Source organism: Aplidium turbinatum, chromosome 6 (genome assembly GCF_918807975.1).
Source record: "Aplidium turbinatum chromosome 6, kaAplTurb1.1, whole genome shotgun sequence".
Lineage (NCBI taxonomy): Eukaryota > Metazoa > Chordata > Ascidiacea > Aplousobranchia > Polyclinidae > Aplidium > Aplidium turbinatum.
Window position 1 is genome coordinate 24021893 of NC_137477.1, and position 20961 is coordinate 24042853.

The window sequence follows — 20961 nt, forward strand, 5'->3', positions numbered from 1 at the left end:
TTTCTGCGTGATGATTACTGTAGTTATTATTTCAGACTAGGTAGACTCTGACCACATTAACAACAAATCGGTTTCAAACCAGAGGTATTCCTTTCAGCATGCTTAAATCCTTAATTCTTCCCTGTATTGCGAGGGTTGGACGGCAACCAATCAATGTCTATCTTGTCTGATGGCATTTCTCCATACCACCCAGTCTTGAGGGGCAACCGATACAAAATCTTCCAGTCGCAGATCTTCCCAAATGTTGTGAAGCCAACGCTTCTTAGGACGTCCTCTAGGTTGTTCCTATGGACGTCAAAGGACTGGATTTTCTTCGGTTACGCGACTTCTTCCATGCGTTTTCTTCTCCACCTCATGATATCTTAAAACTGATGGATGCTAAGCTTGGATCTCAGCTCTTCCATTGTTACTTGGTATGGGAAAGACCCTTTTAAGAGATCCATACCATGGCATTGTCGTTACGACATGGCCGATTTAGCTCTTCAGGGATAGGCCAGGTCTCACTTGCATAGCCTACAGTCAGACACTCCGCACACACATTATACACGTGACCGCGGCTACTGAAGAATTTAGATTGAATGTTAATATGGCGTCATAACATCATCTCCAATCCTGAATAAAAACTATGCGAGTCACAGCATAACATATATAGTACGCCACAGCAGTACCGCATCATATTACCTTTGAAGACCATTCCGCATACAGCGATTTGCGCTTCATCGCTCACTGCCGTATCTTGGTCGCTTGTGACGTGAACCCCACTAACAGTAATTTGTTGCTTGAGTAGATATCATGTCTGATCGCTTTGATACAGTAAGACCATCTTGCACAATTGAATACGTGAATTCATGAAGGGCGTTTTATTTGTTTTGGTCATTTGAGCTACTCTTGTCGGGCATAATAATTATATCAAGAGTCTCAAACACGCGGGCCTCATGCGGCCCGCTATGCATTTTTAAAGCTTCAAATATTTTACGATTAAAACTCACTCTTATTCATTTAAAAAGATAAAATTCACTCTGAAAATGCCAATAGAACTTCACCTGACTTAACGCTAGCCTACTGTCACAATTTTATTGCGTGCGATAAAACCATACAATTACATTGCCCCATCATTTTATGCGCCGTTATCGCAATAGAAAGCTTGGTAGCCTATTTGCGGCAATCAGTTGGTTTGGAATCTTAGTTTATCCTGGGACTGAAAAACTGACTGACTAAAGTCATGCGCTAACCAACTGTTAGCTATCGGGGCGGACAATTCTTCTTCAGGGCACGAATATGTATGTAGCCTATAGCCTACTTGCTTCAAGAGTTTTGTTGTTTTCGCGGTTTTTGAAAGACGGTTGCAAGATTTTTGCTCTGCAGGTTCAAGTCATTCTATTTGTATTTTTTTACAGTGTTTTTCTATCTTTTTGTTCTTACTAGCCTACCATTTCTTACGTTCTTCCTGCGGTAGGGGAAGGTCTTCCGGGTTGACCCATGAGCCATCCCCTTTGAAAAAATTTCTGTTGCACTCTAGCGCCAACTTGTACCATTTCTCAACGTGCTAATGTCCCAGAAGGTTCCATGAAAAATTCTGGGTTAGAGCTGAAAGGCATCTTTCAGTTGTTAAGAAATTTCTGTTTTTAGCCTTCCAGAGTAAGTTTTTGGTGCCATTGATTTTTTGTTCTGGTACCTAAGGTTTAGCTCAGTGCAGGAAGCTGTATTTCGGATATGCAAAAGTCAGACTGTGGCGAATAACTTGCTTTAATTTTTTAGTTGTGGTGCAAAGCATGCCAATCAGGCTGGTCTTGGCCCATGAGCCACCTAGAAGCATGACTCTTGAGCCATAGTTCATGGGTGATGCCATAGTATCTAGGACTGTAGCCTATAGGTGTATTTCGCTGTAAGGTTTAGGCTAAGTGTAATTTAGCTTGGTAGGCTAGCCTACTCAGCTACTACTAGGCTACGGTACCTCCTTTATTGCGTCCTTTTACTGTAGCCTTTTAGTTTGTTTAACACTAGAATTACCAAGGTGTCCTATGGGACACCGGGTCTTCTTTAATCTGCAATTGCCGCTTCGGATTAAGAGCTTTTCTTCTGAAATTTCTTGACTTTTAACAAAATTTAGTTGACATAATGTTACCGTGTTGCCCGAATTCCAAGAATATTTTTTCAAGAAATTATACCGCATTGTTGATTTTATACCCTAGAATTACCACGGTGTCCTATAGGACACCAGAAAACATTTTGCACTGTATCGGCTTAATAAACTTATTTTAAATCTAAATCTCTTGCTATAAATAGCTGCCGGTCGAAACTAACTCATTATGACGCAACAGCAAGTCTTTGATTTGTAACACAGCCACAGCAAGGTTTTTACGTTTACATTTCACACACTATAGTAGGCTAATAGCCTACCTATGTAAAGTACCAACCAAAAGCTAAACAACAGTCTGTCTGTTAACCAGTACCACCATGCATTCTACGCCAGATGTGGACACCGCCACGGCTGCCAAAAAGCCATGTGTGATCGGTTTCTACAATGAGAACAAAGTCGGCGTCAACGTTTTTGATCAAATGGCTCGTTTGTACAGTACGCGATCAGTTTCCAGAAGGTGGCCATTAGCCGTAGGCTATGGGGTAACATCCTCGATCTCGATATAGCGGCAATCAACGCATGTACCCTTTTTATAAAGTCGACTGGAAACCATATATTACAAAGAGACTTTATACTCGAGCTCATTGAATGTTTGTACCACCAACTACAAAACAACACAACTATAGTCAAGAAAACGCAGGGAATGCTATAGAAGAGGCTGTAACAATGCAACGACATTTATGTGTTCCAAGTGTCAAAATCCTACCCTTGGAAGGTGTTCGCAGAATGATTCAAAAGTTATTTTTGTGAAATTCAGCGGGTGTTTGCAAGTTATACTGTGATGCATTATATATCTGGCTGATCACAAGTGTACTCATTTATGTTTTTTTTTTACATCTGTAGGCTAGTCGTCTAAGATTGCTAAACCGTGTCCCATAAAGTGCTTATTTCTTATGCTTTTTTGTTCGAAATAGGTTTTCAACAATACCAGTTGCATGCAAATGTGTTTCTTGGGAAACTGTTTTCATTTATAATGCATAAAAATAGTTAAAGCACTAGCAGTTAGACAGAAAAATGCTGCATTACTGAAGGTGTCCTATAGGACACCGTGGTAATTCTAGGATGTAAAAAATCCCGGTAATTCTAGTGTTAATGAACGGTAATGAAGATGAGCTGTTGTATCAGTAGGCCTAACCTATCGACGGCGCACGGGTACAAATATTGACACAGCGAGACGAGCACAATAAACCCAGCCAAGTTAGGGATTTCAAACAACCGGGTTTCAACTCCCGTGGTGGCGATGCACCCGGCCGAAGGAGGTTCACCAGCTTAGATCTAATAACAAGTAAAACTGGCCCTCAGAGCAATTTAAGTTTAAGGCCTATTGGATTATATCTTTAGACATAAGCCTACCGGTAAGAAGTATTAAGCTTACTGAATGCCTGAAAACAGTGGTGTCGGAGTTAGTTGAGGATTGGGGGGGCTAAATCAAAATTTTATCAAATTTTAGACGATTTTGAACATTGGGAGGGATGCATACTTTTATATATAACTTTAGTGGTACTGGTGTTAAGTTTATTAAACAATCACCGGACCTCGGTAAATTAGCTGCTAACAGCATAATAGGCTATACGGTACAGATAAAAAATCATGGAGATAAAAGTGCTACCAGTGCTCTTGTGAATGACTGCAGCAAGATTAAAAAACAAGCAAAGAAAAATTGGTACTTCCAGCGGGATGCGAACCTATGACCTTCCATTGAATACTTAGTTAAAAAAAAACAACAGAAGTTATACTTTTCTTCTTGCCCTCTCCTTCACTAGAATCACTACACTTAGTGCACTATAGGACAAAGTCACTAGTCAGGAGACTGAAAACAATCGAAGCTACAGAAGAACATCTGCAAATTTATGACAAAATAATAATTTTCAAACACATTACAAAAACTTGTTACAACCGAATGCCGAACATATTGCGTCTTACGCAGTGCTCATTGAAAACTCATTAGCACTGTCATTTATGCTGATGGTATTAAAGGCATACTAAAGGAAAATTTCAAACCGGAATTAAGCATTAAAATGAGTAAACTGAACATTCAAGAATGCATTTAAAAAAAAATTACCGAAAAAAAATTGTTTTCAATGGCGCTGGCAAGGTCCAAAGTCCAGTGTTTCATTTATTTTCATTTTTTTCAAAATGACCAAAACGTGCAAACACTGCTCGAGAATACGTCATAAAAGCCAGCAATAACAAAAGCCACGTTACCACATCTGATGTTTTGAGCAAACTGTCTGCTGTTTTGATGTTAAAATGTGCTGTTTTGATGTACATACATACATAGCCTACAGTCAAATCGCCCGCAGTAACAATTATTGCGTGATCGGTTGATTGCTAGCCTTTATGACGTAGACTGTACAGTCGCACGCTTCGTTGCTCAGGCTCAATCTCGTTTTAAAAGCTCTGACAAAAGCACGCGCACAATGGTGGTCAGACCGCAATGGGGCAAAATTTTATTGAAAATCGTTTTATGGTAGCATGTTAAACACAAAGAACGTGGAAAATCGCCAAGTCAGGTTTTTCCTACCCCTTTAAGAATATTTTGGTGAATGTTTCAAACAATGCTAGCATTCAACCTTTCCTGTCCCAAAGTATTTCTCAGCCAGGTTTTCAATCTACGAAGATTGGAAAACGACCTCTCACAAGCAACAGAGCTTACCGATCAAGTTAAAGGATCCAGCTGGAGTAGCCTAGCCTATGTGAGAATTTTCCAACTCCGACAATGCCTGGTAAGCTCTTTTAGCATCGTACAGAGATTTTGCTTCTGTTGCCTTGCTGAATGAATCAATTTGATACGTAACTCATCGATTGTCTATTCAGCTCTGGATAATTTTTGATCATTGCAGGAACTAATTAAGCCGGTCTTGAAAATTCGTGGAAGTTCTTTAAATACTTTGTCGAATCGGAATTCAGGCTACTTTCAAACCGTTCGGTCAGTTGAGAGATAACTCTGTCCATGAACTGATTGTAAAGCATTTTATAATGCAGTTGAGTGTCTGCAGTAGCTGCCATCGAGCCTCCTCCCAATCTTTCAGAGACTCTTCTTTGACGTGGTGCTTGCAAAGGCGTAATAAAATTGGCAGCAAATTTTTCCGGAAGTGAAACTGCATTTTGTAATTGTTCTCAAACGCCAAATCATGATATTTCTCTCAAGCGAATTTCAGGGTCTGAAACAGCTCTTCACAGGAGTCAATGTCAAGCTTTTCTCCTTGCAACGTGATACTAAATTGCTCCATAAGTGCTAAAGGCTTCAAAATCAGCACAAGTCCCAAATAGCCTATGTTTCTGCAGTTTCTTCATTACTGCAGTGCCGTAGCCAGTGGCCTGGTCCAACCCGTCCTTAATAGCCTACCTTCAATGAAGGTCCTTCATTGTCTAACGTCAAATCCAAGACTATTTAAAACTCTGATCAAACATCAATAAAAAAAAAACAACAGCAATTCGAGATGCTTGCAAAAAACTAAATCGAAGTAGCCTACAACTTCAAAGCATTTTTTTTCTAAATTAGTGGGGGGATGCTGCCAAAATATTGGGGGAGATTTATCCCCCCCATCCCCCTTACTTCGGCACCACTGCCTGAAAATGTCACTCGGTGATAATTTTGTAGACAAACTATGGAGAAGTTGAGGTCAATTATTGGAGTTTGACCTTTTTCAAAATTTTCTGGGGGAGGCCTCCCAGACCCCCGCCGTTGGGTGGTCAAAACCCCCTTTAAAAATTCCTGGCTACGCTACTGTGAGGAGTGAATGCAACGGTTGCTAAACGAAAACATGTTTTTCCTCAATAAAGCATCAAACGTTGTTATATTATACATTACTTGATATTCACGGGCACTGACATAACGAGGCAAGTTCTGCAATATTCTAAAAGAATCATTGTAAGCAACACAGTGGCGTAGCTAGGGAATGTGCCGCCCGGGGCGGATTCAGATTCTGCCGCCCCTTCGAGAAAAAGCATGTGAAAATGAAATTTTTTTAATTGACTAAAAGTGGAATTATTGTATGTTTTGAACCAGTAGCGTAGACAGTAATTTTGAAAGGGGGGGTTTTAAGGGCCGGTGGGCGAAGCCCGACGGCGCCTTCGTCAAAGACGACACCTAGCGGCGGCGGGTCTAGGGAGCCTCCCCCAGAAAATTTTGAAAAATTACTTTGGATTTGGTGCATTCTGAGAGCATTTTCAACAAAACTGTGGGTATAAATCCCCTAGTATAAATCTTCCTGTAAAATGGTGCTGTCCGGTGGCATAGCAAAAGGATAAGATCATGTTTTCTTGGGAATTTTTCGGTAACTCAATAAAGCTAAGTCTTTATGTTTTCTTGTTGCTAATTCCTGGCTGAGATATTTGAATGTTTGGTATTGGCAAAACTCGCTCTTTTAATGGAGTTTCGTTTAAAATTAGGCAAATTTTGTTTTAGAGACATAGAGACTGAAAGCATCATTCTCAATATCGTGACGTCACATGCGTGCCAAAGGGGGGTTGTAACCCCAAAATCCCTCCTCCCCCTTGGCTACGACACTGTTTTGAACGTTGCCATTCTGTTTGCTTTTATTTTCCGTGTACTTTTGCATTATCAACAAAAAAAACAAAACGTCCTGTCTGAAAGTGCCGCCCCCCAGACGTGCCGCCCGGGGCGGTCCGCCCCCCCTAGCTACGCCACTGAAGCAACACGTAATCGTTTCATACTAGAAGATCTAAACTTGTTCTACAACTGGGATGCGTAAAAGGACATACCGGTACAATAAGAGCGAAATACAATATATAAAAGTAGATCTAAAATTGAACTCAAAGCGAGATTTATCATTTTCCATAATTGAGTAGAAAATCACAAATTCAAACTTGCAAATAACATAAATTAAAGATTCAAACAAATCAGAGCAAAAAATTAAAAGAAGAATTGAAGGCAAACAATTCGAAACTCAAAGAATTTCTTTAGCGCCACCTGTGAGAAGAATTTTGCCATGCGCGCAATGAAAAACGAAAATAGCACTGTGAGCAAGGATGCCAGACCTTGGTTTTTCCACCTAGATCTGGGTTTTTTTGACCAAATCTGGGTTTTAAGTTTTTTTATTTCAAATTTAGGTAAATCTAGGTTTTTTTGGTTTTTAACTTTGTACAGAGCTTGCACGGTATTAAGGCACTGGGATCTTCGATAAATGGTCCCCACTGCAACACAAAAATGATAAGGTAGCCTACTGGTAATGTTTTTTTGCATCAGCTACTGCAGTCAGTGAGGTACAGGATGCTAAAGAAATGGTCCAACTTTATGAAAATGTGGATGACTAAAAATTGGAGTAGTACAACTATTTGTGTGACTGAACATTTACTTATTGTGAATTTGAGTTATTCTTTTCAACATTATGTTCAAATGAAAAAGGCTAAGCAGGGTTTATTGCTAAGAACCAAGTTATCGTAGTTGTACACCAAGCAGTAAGCAGGCATGATGATTCTCCTCAGCCGCAGTCTACAACTCACACAGCAAAAAGTTTAGTTCAAAAGTCAAAACTAACCTTATTGGTTTTGTCTAGTCAATTTTAGAAATTTTGGTTAAACACGCACTGAACCTTGCTAGCTAGACGCTTTACCATAAAGGTAATTTTGAACCAAAATCTTTGCTGTGAGCCCATATAGGCCTACCAAGCTCTTGTTTTTGTATATAGTTATATTACATATATATTAACTACCATACCAACATAAGCATGTATATATATTGTATAATTATATATATATACCGTAGGCTACGTGTTACTATTTGTAGCTTTCTGAGGCTTCTGTGTAATGATTTAAAAATGGTGCTGAAAGCGCACGCAGGTTTTTTTAACCGCTTTACTACATATTTTCTGGACCTGGGTTTTTTTTGCCTCATCTGGGTTTTTTTTAGCGCACAATCTAAGTTTATTGGAAATTTGTCGCTGGCATCCTTGACTGTGAGTCTGTGACTCTGTGGAGTGTGGAATGTGAATGACATTTTAGCATTGAACCATAGATGACTTACCAAGTCATCTTAGTAAGTGCTCTTACTTATTAGTAAGTACTCATCTTACTTGGTAAGTCATCTATGATTGAACCTTGTGATTTTGTAAAATTTTTGCTTTTGAATGTGAAATTATACTTTTTGAGATTATTCGGTCAGTTTGTTTTAGAGAATTTCTTGTATGTAGTTTTGTTTCAGAATGTATGTAATATAGTTTTATGGCTGTGGCTATTCTTACAACATATTGTAAAAATAGCCTCAGAGGCTATTCTTACAAGCACCACTCAAGCATTACGTTTGACATCAATATGCGCTCATGCGTGATCTGGAACTGGTATACAAGTCGCGACCATAGACATCTTATTATAACTAGACCGCGCATCGTCACTTCTCTCGTTTACGATTTTTGAAGAAAGCAGGTTCAGACGTCAGCCATTATTAGTGTACCTATTCCGCGCGTTTGCCAATGCTTTTGTAGGGACCCGTAATGAATTTTCATTGTTTTGAATTCAATTCAATTTATTTTTCCTTGTCAGAATGCAAAACAAATGATATTGTGAAAAAGAAATACAGGAACAAAACCAACAAAAGGAAAAGGTGGCAAAACTATTATGGTTTAAGACGTGCATGAACGGATTTAATATTGCGGTATATGAATCGATAAATATACAGTAGTTAAGCACGGCCACCAAACCTGATACTTTAAAACAAGTAGAAGTAGATGAATTAATTAGTTAAGAATCAGTCGCCTCCTCGTTCCTGAAACAACTGGAGCGCCAATTCTTAAAGCAATGAGAACACGACTGAACACAACTTAACTTTCTACAAAATGTAATTCTCCTATAATATTTGCGTTTCTTAAAAAACTCAGTTGTTGTGAACAAATAATTGACAAAACAAATAGTTTTCTATGCAACAACACAACCGCAGCTTTTACCAGGATTCTGTTCAATAGAGATTGATGGCTTTCGATTTTCTCCGTTGTAGCAAAACGTTGCATTATGACGTAAATTCGTGTGATTTCATCAACAATAACTTTTAAAGAAATAGCTTCAGTTTCAAGTTGCTGTGAAATAACAACTAATAAATATCTCCGCAATTCACCTAGTATGACGAAATCTTTATATGATTTCACCTTTGCTGTTCTACAATCGCAAACATATTGTTAGAATTTGTTAATTTATGCTGCCAAAATGTGCGCAAAGATAACGTTATGTGCAAGGTGCCGCTTTGAACTGAGTTCACACACTTTACCTGTTCAACCCAGCTTCTTATCATTTAAAGATAGAAGTGGACTTTTTAAACCTTCTTTCAGTGTTGTATATATTTGTGAAGAAACTGAATTATGCATTAAACGGTTACTAACTACCACAGCTGGGAGATTACCTCTTCATCCAGGCATTGTGGAAGCTATTGCGGTAGCTGTGCTTGGAAATATAAACCATTCCAAGATATTTACTAATCTCACGGATCTTGTGTTTGAATGCACCGTTACCGATAATCACATTTTTACGCTAGTCAAAACTGTGTCCAAATGTTATTTAAAAATTAGGTTTTACCACATTGGTAAGGAAACCTGCAAGCAAATACAAGGCAAATTGGTTCGTAAAACGCTTAACAAAACAGTACTTTTCAAACACCAATAAACTACTTCCTTTCGACATCACATCAGTATTGGTGAATATTTAATTTGTTTTGATTTTGTTGAGCTATAGGCCTACGTTATAGCCGCTATAATATAGCGTATCATTTGCTTAGGTTTGATGTAATACACTGTTTGTTGCTGTTTTTACAATAGGCTAATCATCAGCTCAGCTGTAACGCCAAATTGAATACGGTAAGAGTTCTGCTGAACTGCTGGAAATGATGCATTCAGTGTATCGTATACGTGCTCTCGCATCGCAGTGTTTTTGCTTTATATTATAGACTGTATGTATAATTCTGTGCAATTTAACACATGCTTTTATTCATTTCATAGATGAATAAAACCTCTATTACACCAAAGTTCTAAATTATAGTTAACAAGTTAGTTTTCTGCAGAAGCGCAACCAGCTCAGAAATGTTATCGTTAACAGCGCAGCTTTCACGCGAGTTTGAGACACTAACAATGGCCGCCGCCTTTTTTCAATTTCTTCAATCGAAATACGAGAAGCGCAGTCTAGTTATAATAAGATGTCTGTGGTCGCGACCCTGGTTAAAAAGGCGATGACGTCACACAGGAGGAATCCACCATAAAATGGTGGAAAAGTGGGGTGAAATTAGTCAACCATGACAAAAAAAAGCGTGCAAGTGTCCGCTTTTACCTAATAGCTATGTAACACAAGCCCGAAAAACACCACATATCTCCTTAGAAAAGAATTAAACTTGACCAAGTTTAACTATTTATCCGAAGAATAGCCTACTTCTAAAGATACCAGCATTTAATCAATAATATATCTTTGTCGTTTCTGCTTCGATTTTTACAATTGAACCATTGCTGGAAAGCGCAAGCTATCGTTTATCCAAATGAAGGTCAGCCAGACTCTAAAAGTTAAAAATATTTCTTAGGTAAAGAGTTGAACTTGACCGACTTTAACCATTTATCCCAAAAATACTTGTAAAGATACCAGCATTTAATAAACGCTAATCTAAAGAACATATCTCTGTCTATTGACAAGCAAAAGTTGAGGTTGATAGCTTTTTCACAAAGCGAGCAACCGGGCTTCAAACACAAGCAAATAGCGCCCGATGACTCGTTGCATTTCCGAATCGAAGCAAGTATACAAGTCTCCCCGGTCTGCGATCATTATATGTCTTTATTAAATTAGTTGTAAGTTGCTTGTTTCTGCTTCGATTTTAACAATTGAACCATTGCTGGAAAGCACAAGCTATCGTCTATCCAAATTAAGGTCAGCCAGACTCTAAAAGTTAAAAATATTTCTTAGGTAAAGAGTTGAACTTGACCGACTTTAACCATTTATCCCACAAATATTTTTAAAGATAACAGCATTTAATAAACGCTAATCTAAACAACATATCTCTGTCTATTGACAAGCAAAAGTTGAGGTTGATAGCTTTTTCACAAAGCGAGCAACCGGGCTTCAAACACAAGCAAATAGCGCCAGATGACTCGTTGCATTTCCGAAAAGCTAGGCTATTTACAAAAAGTGAATACCGCACATGTTAAACAAAAACTGTACATATTTTGAGCACAGCACAGTAACTGTTAGGCCAGATCATCACCCATGTGTCCCTCCTCTCCTTGCCTAGATGAGACCTGCCATTTGTCCTCGCAACCCTTTTTGTTTCCCGACCAAACTGAGAAGTTTAGAGTTTCGTTATTTGTTGGATGCAAATAGACGCATGCTTACATTTTTGACCACCTTAAAACACTAAACCAGTTTCTGCTCGACATAGCCTACAGTGTTCAATTTTTGTCCCAGGAATCAACTCTTCAAGCAATACTTTCCCTACTTTGTGTGCACTAACATCCTAATTTATATGCCATTGCTAACAATTGCGATATTCGTGAATTCATTTGAGGCTTTAGGTACCGGAATTAATATACTTATTTGAACTAGCAAATTCAATCCACAACACTTTCCACTAGGCTGTTACTTAACACTAAGCACGCATATGCGCTGCGATTTGTGGCCGTGTTAGCAACTGAAAAAAAGCCTTGGTGTGAAGATCACTGAATTGTTCAAAATGTGAGCTCAGTAGCCTATTACTGTGCTTGCAACTGCATGGTGCTATCAACGTGCAAAACAACTCGGCTCCAGGTCCCCTGCGGTCACAGACACGCATATTATCCCTGAATAGGGGGGTATCGCGTTTGCCATTCGCTCATTGTCGCCTGGTTTGATTGCAAACAAGTCTGTTCTATGTAGTTGCTTTCCTCATTGCGTCTAGTATGTCAGCACAATTGCTTTATCATCGCGAACGCCGTCACTTTTCCTCATCCACCTTTCCCAGGCTTGTTCGCGATGAAAGGCACAGAGTAACACGTAGCAATCTGCGGAACAAGAAGTCGTGGGCACTGAGTGGTAAAGTACAGTAGCAACTTAACAGTGACGACACAAATGCATGAGCAATGGAGACAGCACACAAGCAACGAAAATGTTAATGCAATTCACTAACTTGAAAAAACGCTTTCGATGGCCTTGATTTCCGCCTCACATTTATCGGTCATGAAAAACGAAGGGTTCCAGTTTTCTGACCACCCTTTTACAACAGAAAGTGCTTCTGCTATGTCCGAAGCTTGTTCATTTTGGATAATAAAAGTAGCAACAACCTGGTAACCAACATTCGTTCTGACGCAAAGAAAAAATAGAGGAAGGGAATACTTGGACGTCTTGTAAGTTGCATCCAAGAGGCAAATACCTTGGCCGCAACGATGCAACAATCGTGTTATCTTCATCTACGATGAGTTACAATCAACTAAATTTTCATCTTATGATAGTAGCCTACAGAAATAATATACGGTACTGTACGTAACATTGAAAACCACCAAGCCTACTACGTGAATATGGTAAAAAATAAATTGTCTCAAAAAGATTGGTTGTGACCCAAACCCTGCCTTTGGTTACCGCTGGACATGTCACTTGGTCCAATCAATAACACCACATAGGCGTATGGATTTGGCACACTAGATGGAAAAAATACAAAAGAGGTCAGTGAAGTAGGCTAGGCTACTTTGAATCAACAAAGCTTTTACACCTGAAAACTGAGTGTCTTTAAGAAACGAGATGAAAAGTTGATGAAACAGAACACATTTACATATGTTTATAGCATTTTTTGCAGTTAGTAAACCGTTTCCTCTTTTATGATGCCTATCCTCCACTTTGGTGAAAACACTGTGCTTTGCAGAAACCTTTTCAGAATCTTTGTCAACAAAGAAAAGGCTTATTATTGTAGTATGAATATCAACACTTAGTACACTAGTGAATTACAATGACAGGATGTTAAAAATCAACATTAACATGGCACCGTATGCTCGTTTCTGAACAACAACAAGCTTCGTTCCTGCTTTTGCTTCGTACTCTTCAATGGATCTCATGGCATCTTCAACTGAAGCCAACCACTTTCAACAATAAACAATTGATTTTTTACTGTTATAAACTTATGGATCTTCATCACCCATTTTTTGCCATAAGAAATCAAAGCATTTATGCCATAGCCTAAGATTACAGTGAAGAAATGTAAATACTACACACATGCAACAAATCTGGATTTAGCGAGTATAAGGTAGCTGATAGTTTGAAGCTCCAGTTTTTCTTCTTTCCTTCTACTATAAGTACTTCACCACATTTAGGTTTGTTTTATTCTGATGACAGCTCCTGATGAGTCAGTCAAAAAAAAAACTGCAGCTTCGAGCTACCTTTTACTTGCTATTTTCAAGTTCTGTACCACCATTTGCTATGAAAGAGTTCAACATACGTATACTAATTGTGTTAAGTTGGAAACAGTAAAATAGTTGAATATTAATGAACTGTTGAAGGTCTTGTTGGACCGTAGTATATTGCAGCAACTACATTACAAACCTGTACTAGTCCATGACTTTCAGCCAGCTCTCCCAAAGAATGTTAAATGTCCTAAATGCATCAGAACTTTTAATGCCAGGATTGGACTCATTAGTCATTCAAGAACACATCGTTAGCGTTTTATGTGAGGACCATTGAAGAAACGATTTTTATCAAATGTTACAAGTTTCAAGCATAACGCGTCAAGGCCAATAAGTCTTTTCGTAGTTCACGGTTTACATAACCTTGGTTTAATTGACAAAGCGAGATTGCAGTATCACCTGAACATTCACTGTCACTTCTCCATAAGGTTGCATTTCCTGCAGAACCAAGACTTCGTTTTTGGCGGCATTGTTCTACCAAGACATCTCAGATGGTGCCAATCCAGACACGAGTCGCACATGATGCTGTCGCCTGCATCAAGATCTAAATAACAGGAGATGCACAACCAGCGGCCTTTATTTCGCAAAGTGGTCAGTAGGTTCTCCATCAACGTCCAACCGTCAAAAGAAAAATGTCTTCGCACAGAAGCAATGGCAATGTTTTCATCTAAACACTTCATTGGAATTCTTTCGGGCAACGTTTCAATTTCATTTTCTTCGATCAGTCGATCGCTGAATGGACGCAAGACCTCTTCTACTACCTCAGAATCGACAAACCAACTGAGTATTGCTGAAAAATATGACCATGGGTGACTTTGTTTGATGTAGCCTACGTACGCTTTGACGTAGCCTATCGGCTAGGCAGACCCACAGAAGTCAAAGTGTAGTTTTTTAAACTAACGTAGGCTATAACAAAAATGAAGTCACACAAACATAAATGCAACAAACCTGCTTCTTTCTGAAAAGACGACTTCAGTCTGAATGGAATTGGTCCGCTCTTTTTTTGTCTCTTGCGTGGTAACCCAATGACTGTCAATCCAGCTCCTTTTGGCCTGCCACGTTTCATCATCTTCGGTGGAAATTTAATTGATCCTGCATCATCTGTTAATAAACACAACGAGAATCGAATATAGGCTACAACGTAGAAAACATCACTATTTCAACGTTTTTATTAAAAAATTAATAAACATAATGCATTATGCAATGCAAGAAAAAACAACTAATCAGAAATGAATGTTTCAGAAACAGCACATACTTGTAAAAGACTGAATAGAACTGGACGGTGTCTGCATCATAATCGCACTGGTATCAACGGTCGACAAGACGTCACCGGGTGTGTGCTGTGAACTACTACTTGAGACTGTAGGAAGTGCAATTCCAGGATCATTGCTGGAAGATGTTGCAGCAGCACTTCCAGTATCAGTGCCTGAAAAGGATCACCTCTGAGCAATGAAGAAACAATAGAAGCGTCGCACGAGTCTTTACTGGACAATTATTGGATGTGTTGCACTGGGGGCCAAACTGACGAGGTTACGGTCCTGGGCGGAACATAATGTCGTATAATCGTAAATACGTGCACTGGCAGTAGATATTGTGATATACCGTATTTTGAGTTGGAAGCGAGCACTTGAGGTGTCAACAAATCTACATTAACCTTTTGAAAACAAGATTTTGTTGCAGCCAAAACATGCTTCTGGCGTGGTTACCGAATGCCAACCAATCCAGTATCTATCAAAATCTGCTAGGTGTTTCTCGATGATTATTTGCACAATGCTGCATCACCTGCCAATAAACTCATTACTTATCAAATAATGCAGACCGTGCTATAATCTTAAGAAACATGAAACGTAGTGTAAGCGCAGCATGCAATGCAAGAAAAAAAAAACAACTAATCAGAAATGAAGCTTTCAGAAACAGCATACTTCTAAAAGACTGAACAGAACTGGACGGAGTCTGCATCATAATCGCACTGGTATCAACGGTCGACAAGACGTCACAGGGTGTGTGCTGTAAAGTACTGTTTGAGACCGTAGGAAATACAATTCCAGGATCATTGCTGGAAGATGTTGCAGCAGCACTTCCAGTATCAGTGCCTGAAAAGGATCATGCAGTTGTTCACAAAAGCAGAATTACTGAGCATCTGCAACCTTGTATAATCGTAAATTAGTGCGCAACTGCGCATGCAGTACATATTAGCCCACATATTGGATAGCTCAACGCCATAAAAATCATTGCTCAAAAAAAAATTGACTGCAAAATCACGACGCAAGTTGCAGTAACTAACCCATATCTCTTCAGATATTTGAAAAAATAGGCTAGTTTTTCTGATTTAGTAAATAGTGCTAGCATATAGGCCTACCTTTCTGAGTTTGACCCAAAAAGTTCACAACTTGGAATTTCTTTCCTTCCTGCAAGAACTCTGCAATTTGTCGTAAATTATCCAGGTTGTATTGGAATTCATCCATTCCTTGTTCAGATATCATTAACGCAATCTTCTGGGAAATATCTTGAACACGGCGATACTTTTGCTGTTCTGATAAAACACATCTTCTTTGAGGCTTGTTAAGAATCTCAACAGCTGGTAATGTGGATGCAGGACCGTTGTCCAGTGAGTTTCTTGTCAGGCGATGGGATTTAAGAAAATATTGCATTGTCCACCGTTCTGAACAAAGATTGGGATTGTACTCTGACATATGGAGCTGCCTTCTAACTGCCAAGACATGCCTACAAGGTAGCAGCATTGATGATGTGAATCCACAAGGACATGCTGTTGTTGTGACTGCCAATTCCCCATGGACACGAGATTTTACTATGGCAGAATCATTCAAAATCTCTGACATGACAACCTTTTCCGCTAACTTGAATTGTTGTTGCACATGAATATATGCAAATGGTGTCAGTAGCTGTTGGTATTGTCTCTCCGCCACACTTGAAATCGCATCAATTGGAACCTTAAGGAAAGCATTTGACGCTTTGTGGTCACGTTCGGTGGAAAGAGATTGGATACATGCCATCAGATCTTTAAAAAACATGGTCATTCCTGAGTATCTTGTTATGACACTTTTCAACTTTCCATTGATGGATTCCAGTCGATTATTAGTTCTGTTCAAAAAATTAGCTTTCAAGTTGCTCAGTCCATCCACCCATTGATGTCGAATAGCATGCCAGTTATCGTTATAATATGTTGTGACAGCAATTGGGACTGTGTCAACGAATTGGTTATACAGTAAATTATAAGCTGACTCATTTTTGGCATTTGCCAGTTTTCCTAAAATTTCCAGTGATACCTGCCTTTGGGCTGAAGAAATGCCTAATTTTTCCATGGAAACTTCTCTACGAAAAGTGCGAAGGGTATGAAAATAGCAAATTAAAATTTCTGCAGTAGGCAGCATTTTCATCATGGCATCCCGCTCTGTCATGTCTTTGTCAGCCATTACAACCTCCACTTTATCCCAAGCTGGATTGTGGAGTTTAAACTGAGTTAACAGCTTGCTGATGGTCAGTTTGTCTTCAGTGGCTACAAGCCACAGACACACAATTTCACTCTGACCTAAGCCATCAACATTCAGCATCACATATAATGGCATTCTCAAGTCATTAAGTTTGTAGGTTGCATCAATCAGCAGCATTTCGGGATATGCCGCAAAGGTTTCCCGCATGTCTTTCGTTTGAAAGTATATCGCCTGCAATTGTTTGTCATCATCTGCAAACACATCTACTGCAGCACCTAAAATGAAAATAAACTGAGGATTAGTATACCCTACAAAGCAAGAATCTTGACAATCCTGGGCCAGACTAAAATAGCGCAAAACAATTAGGCCTATTAGGCACTCCATCAGATTTAAAAGCAAAAACATCAACTTTTAGTGAAATTTGTTTTCTATTCTATGTTATTTTAATTATTGGCCAGAGGAAGGATGTTTAGGCCTTTGGTAATATTTACATCATATAATCAATGTTCCAACTGAGCGGTTGTATACCACTCTCACCCCATTCTCTAAAAGATGCCACATTGCAATGCTTAGGGTCCGTTAAAAGGATCCATTAGGAGTAAACTTTTACGTAGATTTCAAATTTAGCAATGTTTTCTATTTCTATCCACTCAAAGTAGAATTGTTTCAAGATATTGAAGACCTTTGATTGAATTCCTTGATCCCGCTTTCAATCTTACAATCCCCATAGCGCCTTATGTTGCAACAAAAATCTTTGGAGCATGAGTTTGGGAAAGTAGAATGAATTCTTATGAAGAAAATGAAGCAAAAAATACTCTCAATTGACCCTTTATAGCTCAATGTTGCAAATTTTCCACACGTTGTAGGGTACTGCTAATATTCTGTGTTGGTTATACTAGACAAACGTTTTCTGAATAGAAAAACGTCTGAAAATTAGATATTTTTCTTGTGTAGCCTACTATGATGTGCGTACTGGTAATCCGCAGTTTGCTGCAGTAGACAGAGTCTATTGACCGGTAAACCAGGCGGTCAACACTTTAAATTGAACTGGCAATGGTGAGATTGAACCCACGTCATCGAAATAATTCATCTGCAGTCTAAACCATTACGGCAAGAGGTCAATCGCGAATTGCTTAATTGACATTATATCTGAAATGGTTCAAGAAGAATGCTCACAATATCATGTGACACTCAATCTGCAGCAGCGACCTGTAGATTGCAAATACGCCTACGGTGTTGACCAATGTTACAGGCAACCTGGTAGCCTATTCTTGCATTGCTGCAGTACTACAATGATGCAAAAAATTAGATTTTTCCAAGGTCATGACCCTGACCACAGCTTGCACACACACATCCGGCTCTAGGCCGGAGTCACATCACCTCCAGTACGGAGCCAGAATTTGACCGGAACCGGAGCTCATTCTATCTCTACTTATCATACTGCACATAGAAATTAGAAAGTCATCTCTACTATTTAGCATGAACATATCTTGTACTGCATAACAGACAAAAAAGTTTTGTCTGTCGACTAACCTTTTTCTTTGTTCATTTCATTAATAAGTTCATCATAGGTGTTTTCATACAAAGGTCTCTGTTTTGCGGCAATATTATGCAGATCTTTAAGAATAACTGTTTTTCCTGTAGAAGCTGCAATGTGCTTTTGTACCAACTTTTTATTTGCTTTGGTGGCAAGCATTTCTCCGATCACACTGCTTTCTGTTTCATTTAATCTTCGTTGTTTAGGCATCAAATTAAATGCATTCTGAAAAATAATTTATATGCACATAGTCAAGAAAATGACATATCTTTTGACAGGTGTCCAACCCACAGAGATGGGCAAGATCACCAGGTTTGGTGAATCGGCGGCTTGAATATGACCAGTTTCGCACAAACTGGTCATATTCAGCATGTGCGTAGTCATGCGCGCAAAGTGAAATGACCACTTTACCGTGTCTTACGATGAAGTCAAGATCAGAAAAACTGTCTTGCAACATTCTTAACGTGTTTTAGTACAGTAGCAAACAATATTTGAACTTCAAGTGTCATAATCAAAATGCAATTATACACGAAAAGTAATTTTTTGGATAAAGGGGGTTTTGGACGGAAATTTCAATTTTTTTTACTAGTGGTCTTAGAATGTACTGTTGTATCCTAAAACCTGGGTTAAAATTGAATTTGAAAAAAAAGCCGATTAACCCCCCCCCCTAATGTTATTGCTCTTTTTTATCCTTCACATAATTTCTGATAAAAGCCTCCTTATCATATACAGGGCTAGTGTGACCATAGCTCAAAGGCTATGACTACTACAAAGGGTTATTTCCACTTACTTCATTGAAATCATGATTATGATCATTGACATTACTAATCTCAGTGATGCATAGCGCTTTTCCATCTGACGTTGCATTTACTTTGATTCCAAATGGACAACCTTTGATAAAAGTACTGAAAAACAACAAAGATGAGGTGACATAGGCCGTGTTGAATCACCCATAAGTACACCTAAATTAGCCATAACTCACGTTAAAGTAGCCTACCTGCAAGTCATGTCAAATTGCCCATAAGTTGCATCCAATTACCTATAAGCCCACCTGAATTACCCATAAAGTCACGTTGAATTACCACAAGTTCAGCCGAGCATTCTCATAAATCTAGTCGATTTACCCATAAGTGACGTCAAATTGCCAAAAAGCTGCGTTGAAGTACCCATAAGGCATGTCTTTATGGATAATTTCATGAGACTTACGGGTAATTCGACGAATTGTGCTGATGAGCAATTCGACGTAACATATGGGTAAATTGACAAAACTAATGGGTAATTCAATGCAACTTAGGAATAATTCTGGGCATGACAATTCAATGGAAATTACAATAGACAGCATGCGGGAATGGTTCAGCAGAATATATGCATTTTGCTAAGTTCTAAGCATTCATAAGGAATGTAGGCAATTTGCACTTATGCAAAACTCAATCTATTAGCAAAACTTATTACAATAGACAGCATGCGGGAATGGTTCAGCAGAATATATGCATTTTGCTAAGTTCTTAGCATTCATAAGGAATGTAGGCAATTTGCACTTATGCAAAACTCAATCTATTAGCAAAACTTATGCATATAGGCTACATGAGTAGCTCAACCTATGGGCACCAAGGACAAAACCATCATTACTTACCTTTGATTTGGTCTTTTTCCTTGACTACATGATTTGGGTGTTCTTCCTCCATGCACACAAGCATACTGTATTGTACGATACTTCAACTGTTCATTCCAGGTTTTTGTGGATGTAAGTGCTAGACGTCGTTTTGCGCGTTCAATTGTTATGGAATTTCTCACATAAACATTGACAAAGTTTTCTTTTTCCCATTGCTTAATAGCCGAAGAAAGTGTCTCAAAACTGTAATATAATGCTCCCTTCGTAATCATGATGACGATGGATTCATTGACGTGTAGTTTCGATCAGCAAAATCAGCAACTACCGCGGTTCACTCTACGATCAAGTGTGCAGCACAAGCCAATACGCATGCGCGCGAAATTACGTATGAGCGTCGTCGGATGAAACGCCTGAGCGCATTAAGGTCTTGCTCGAGTAAACAACGTCTTGCTTGAGTGGTGCTTGTAAGAATAGCTTCAGAGGCTAGTTTTACAATATGTTGTAAGAATAGCCACTTCGTAGTTTTATATATGCAATATTTTATTACTTTGACAATGATAGTGTTTAAGATAGCCTGCCTGGCCAATTTAACAAAGCTGTAAAACATCATCATAATCTTTCTCATCATAATCCATCGTCGGTTTGTTCCCCACTAGTGGGGGTGGCCGATTCTGTTTTTGTTAATTTGTGTGTCTGACATAAAAAAGATAGTACTAGCTGCATTAGTCGATATACCAGTAGGCCTAGTTAATGAATGGGAAAAGACGGCAAAGCCTTGAAAGGTTTAATCAAGGCGTGCTTGAATAGTTGGTTTATGTAGGCTAATAACTTCCAGAATACAAATACTACTGTACCATGTCTGTAGCTAG

The 20961-nt window shown here is 38.9% G+C and overlaps 1 protein-coding gene across 3 annotated transcripts; it reads right to left on the bottom strand.

Moving 5' to 3' along the window:
* Nucleotides 1–11948: 11948 nt before the first annotated feature.
* On the bottom strand, nt 11949–20490 carry LOC145772794 (uncharacterized). 3 transcript variants are annotated; one of them, XR_014289325.1, is made up of 10 exons: nt 20114–20490; nt 19271–19385; nt 18477–18705; nt 15851–17218; nt 15414–15584; nt 14747–14917; nt 14440–14592; nt 13891–14281; nt 13631–13681; nt 11949–13170 (listed from the first exon to the last, which is right to left on the bottom strand). XR_014289325.1 is itself a non-coding variant. In XM_082584673.1 (8 exons), the coding sequence occupies exons 1-8, from the start codon at nt 20362–20364 to the stop codon at nt 13905–13907; spliced, it is 2835 nt and encodes a 944-aa protein (XP_082440799.1). In that variant the 5' UTR covers nt 20365–20490; the 3' UTR covers nt 11949–13904. The 3 variants fall into 3 exon arrangements, 1 of the variants encoding a protein (XP_082440799.1); XR_014289324.1 differs by having other exon boundaries at nt 13631–14281; XM_082584673.1 differs by having other exon boundaries at nt 11949–14281.
* Nucleotides 20491–20961: the final 471 nt, after the last annotated feature.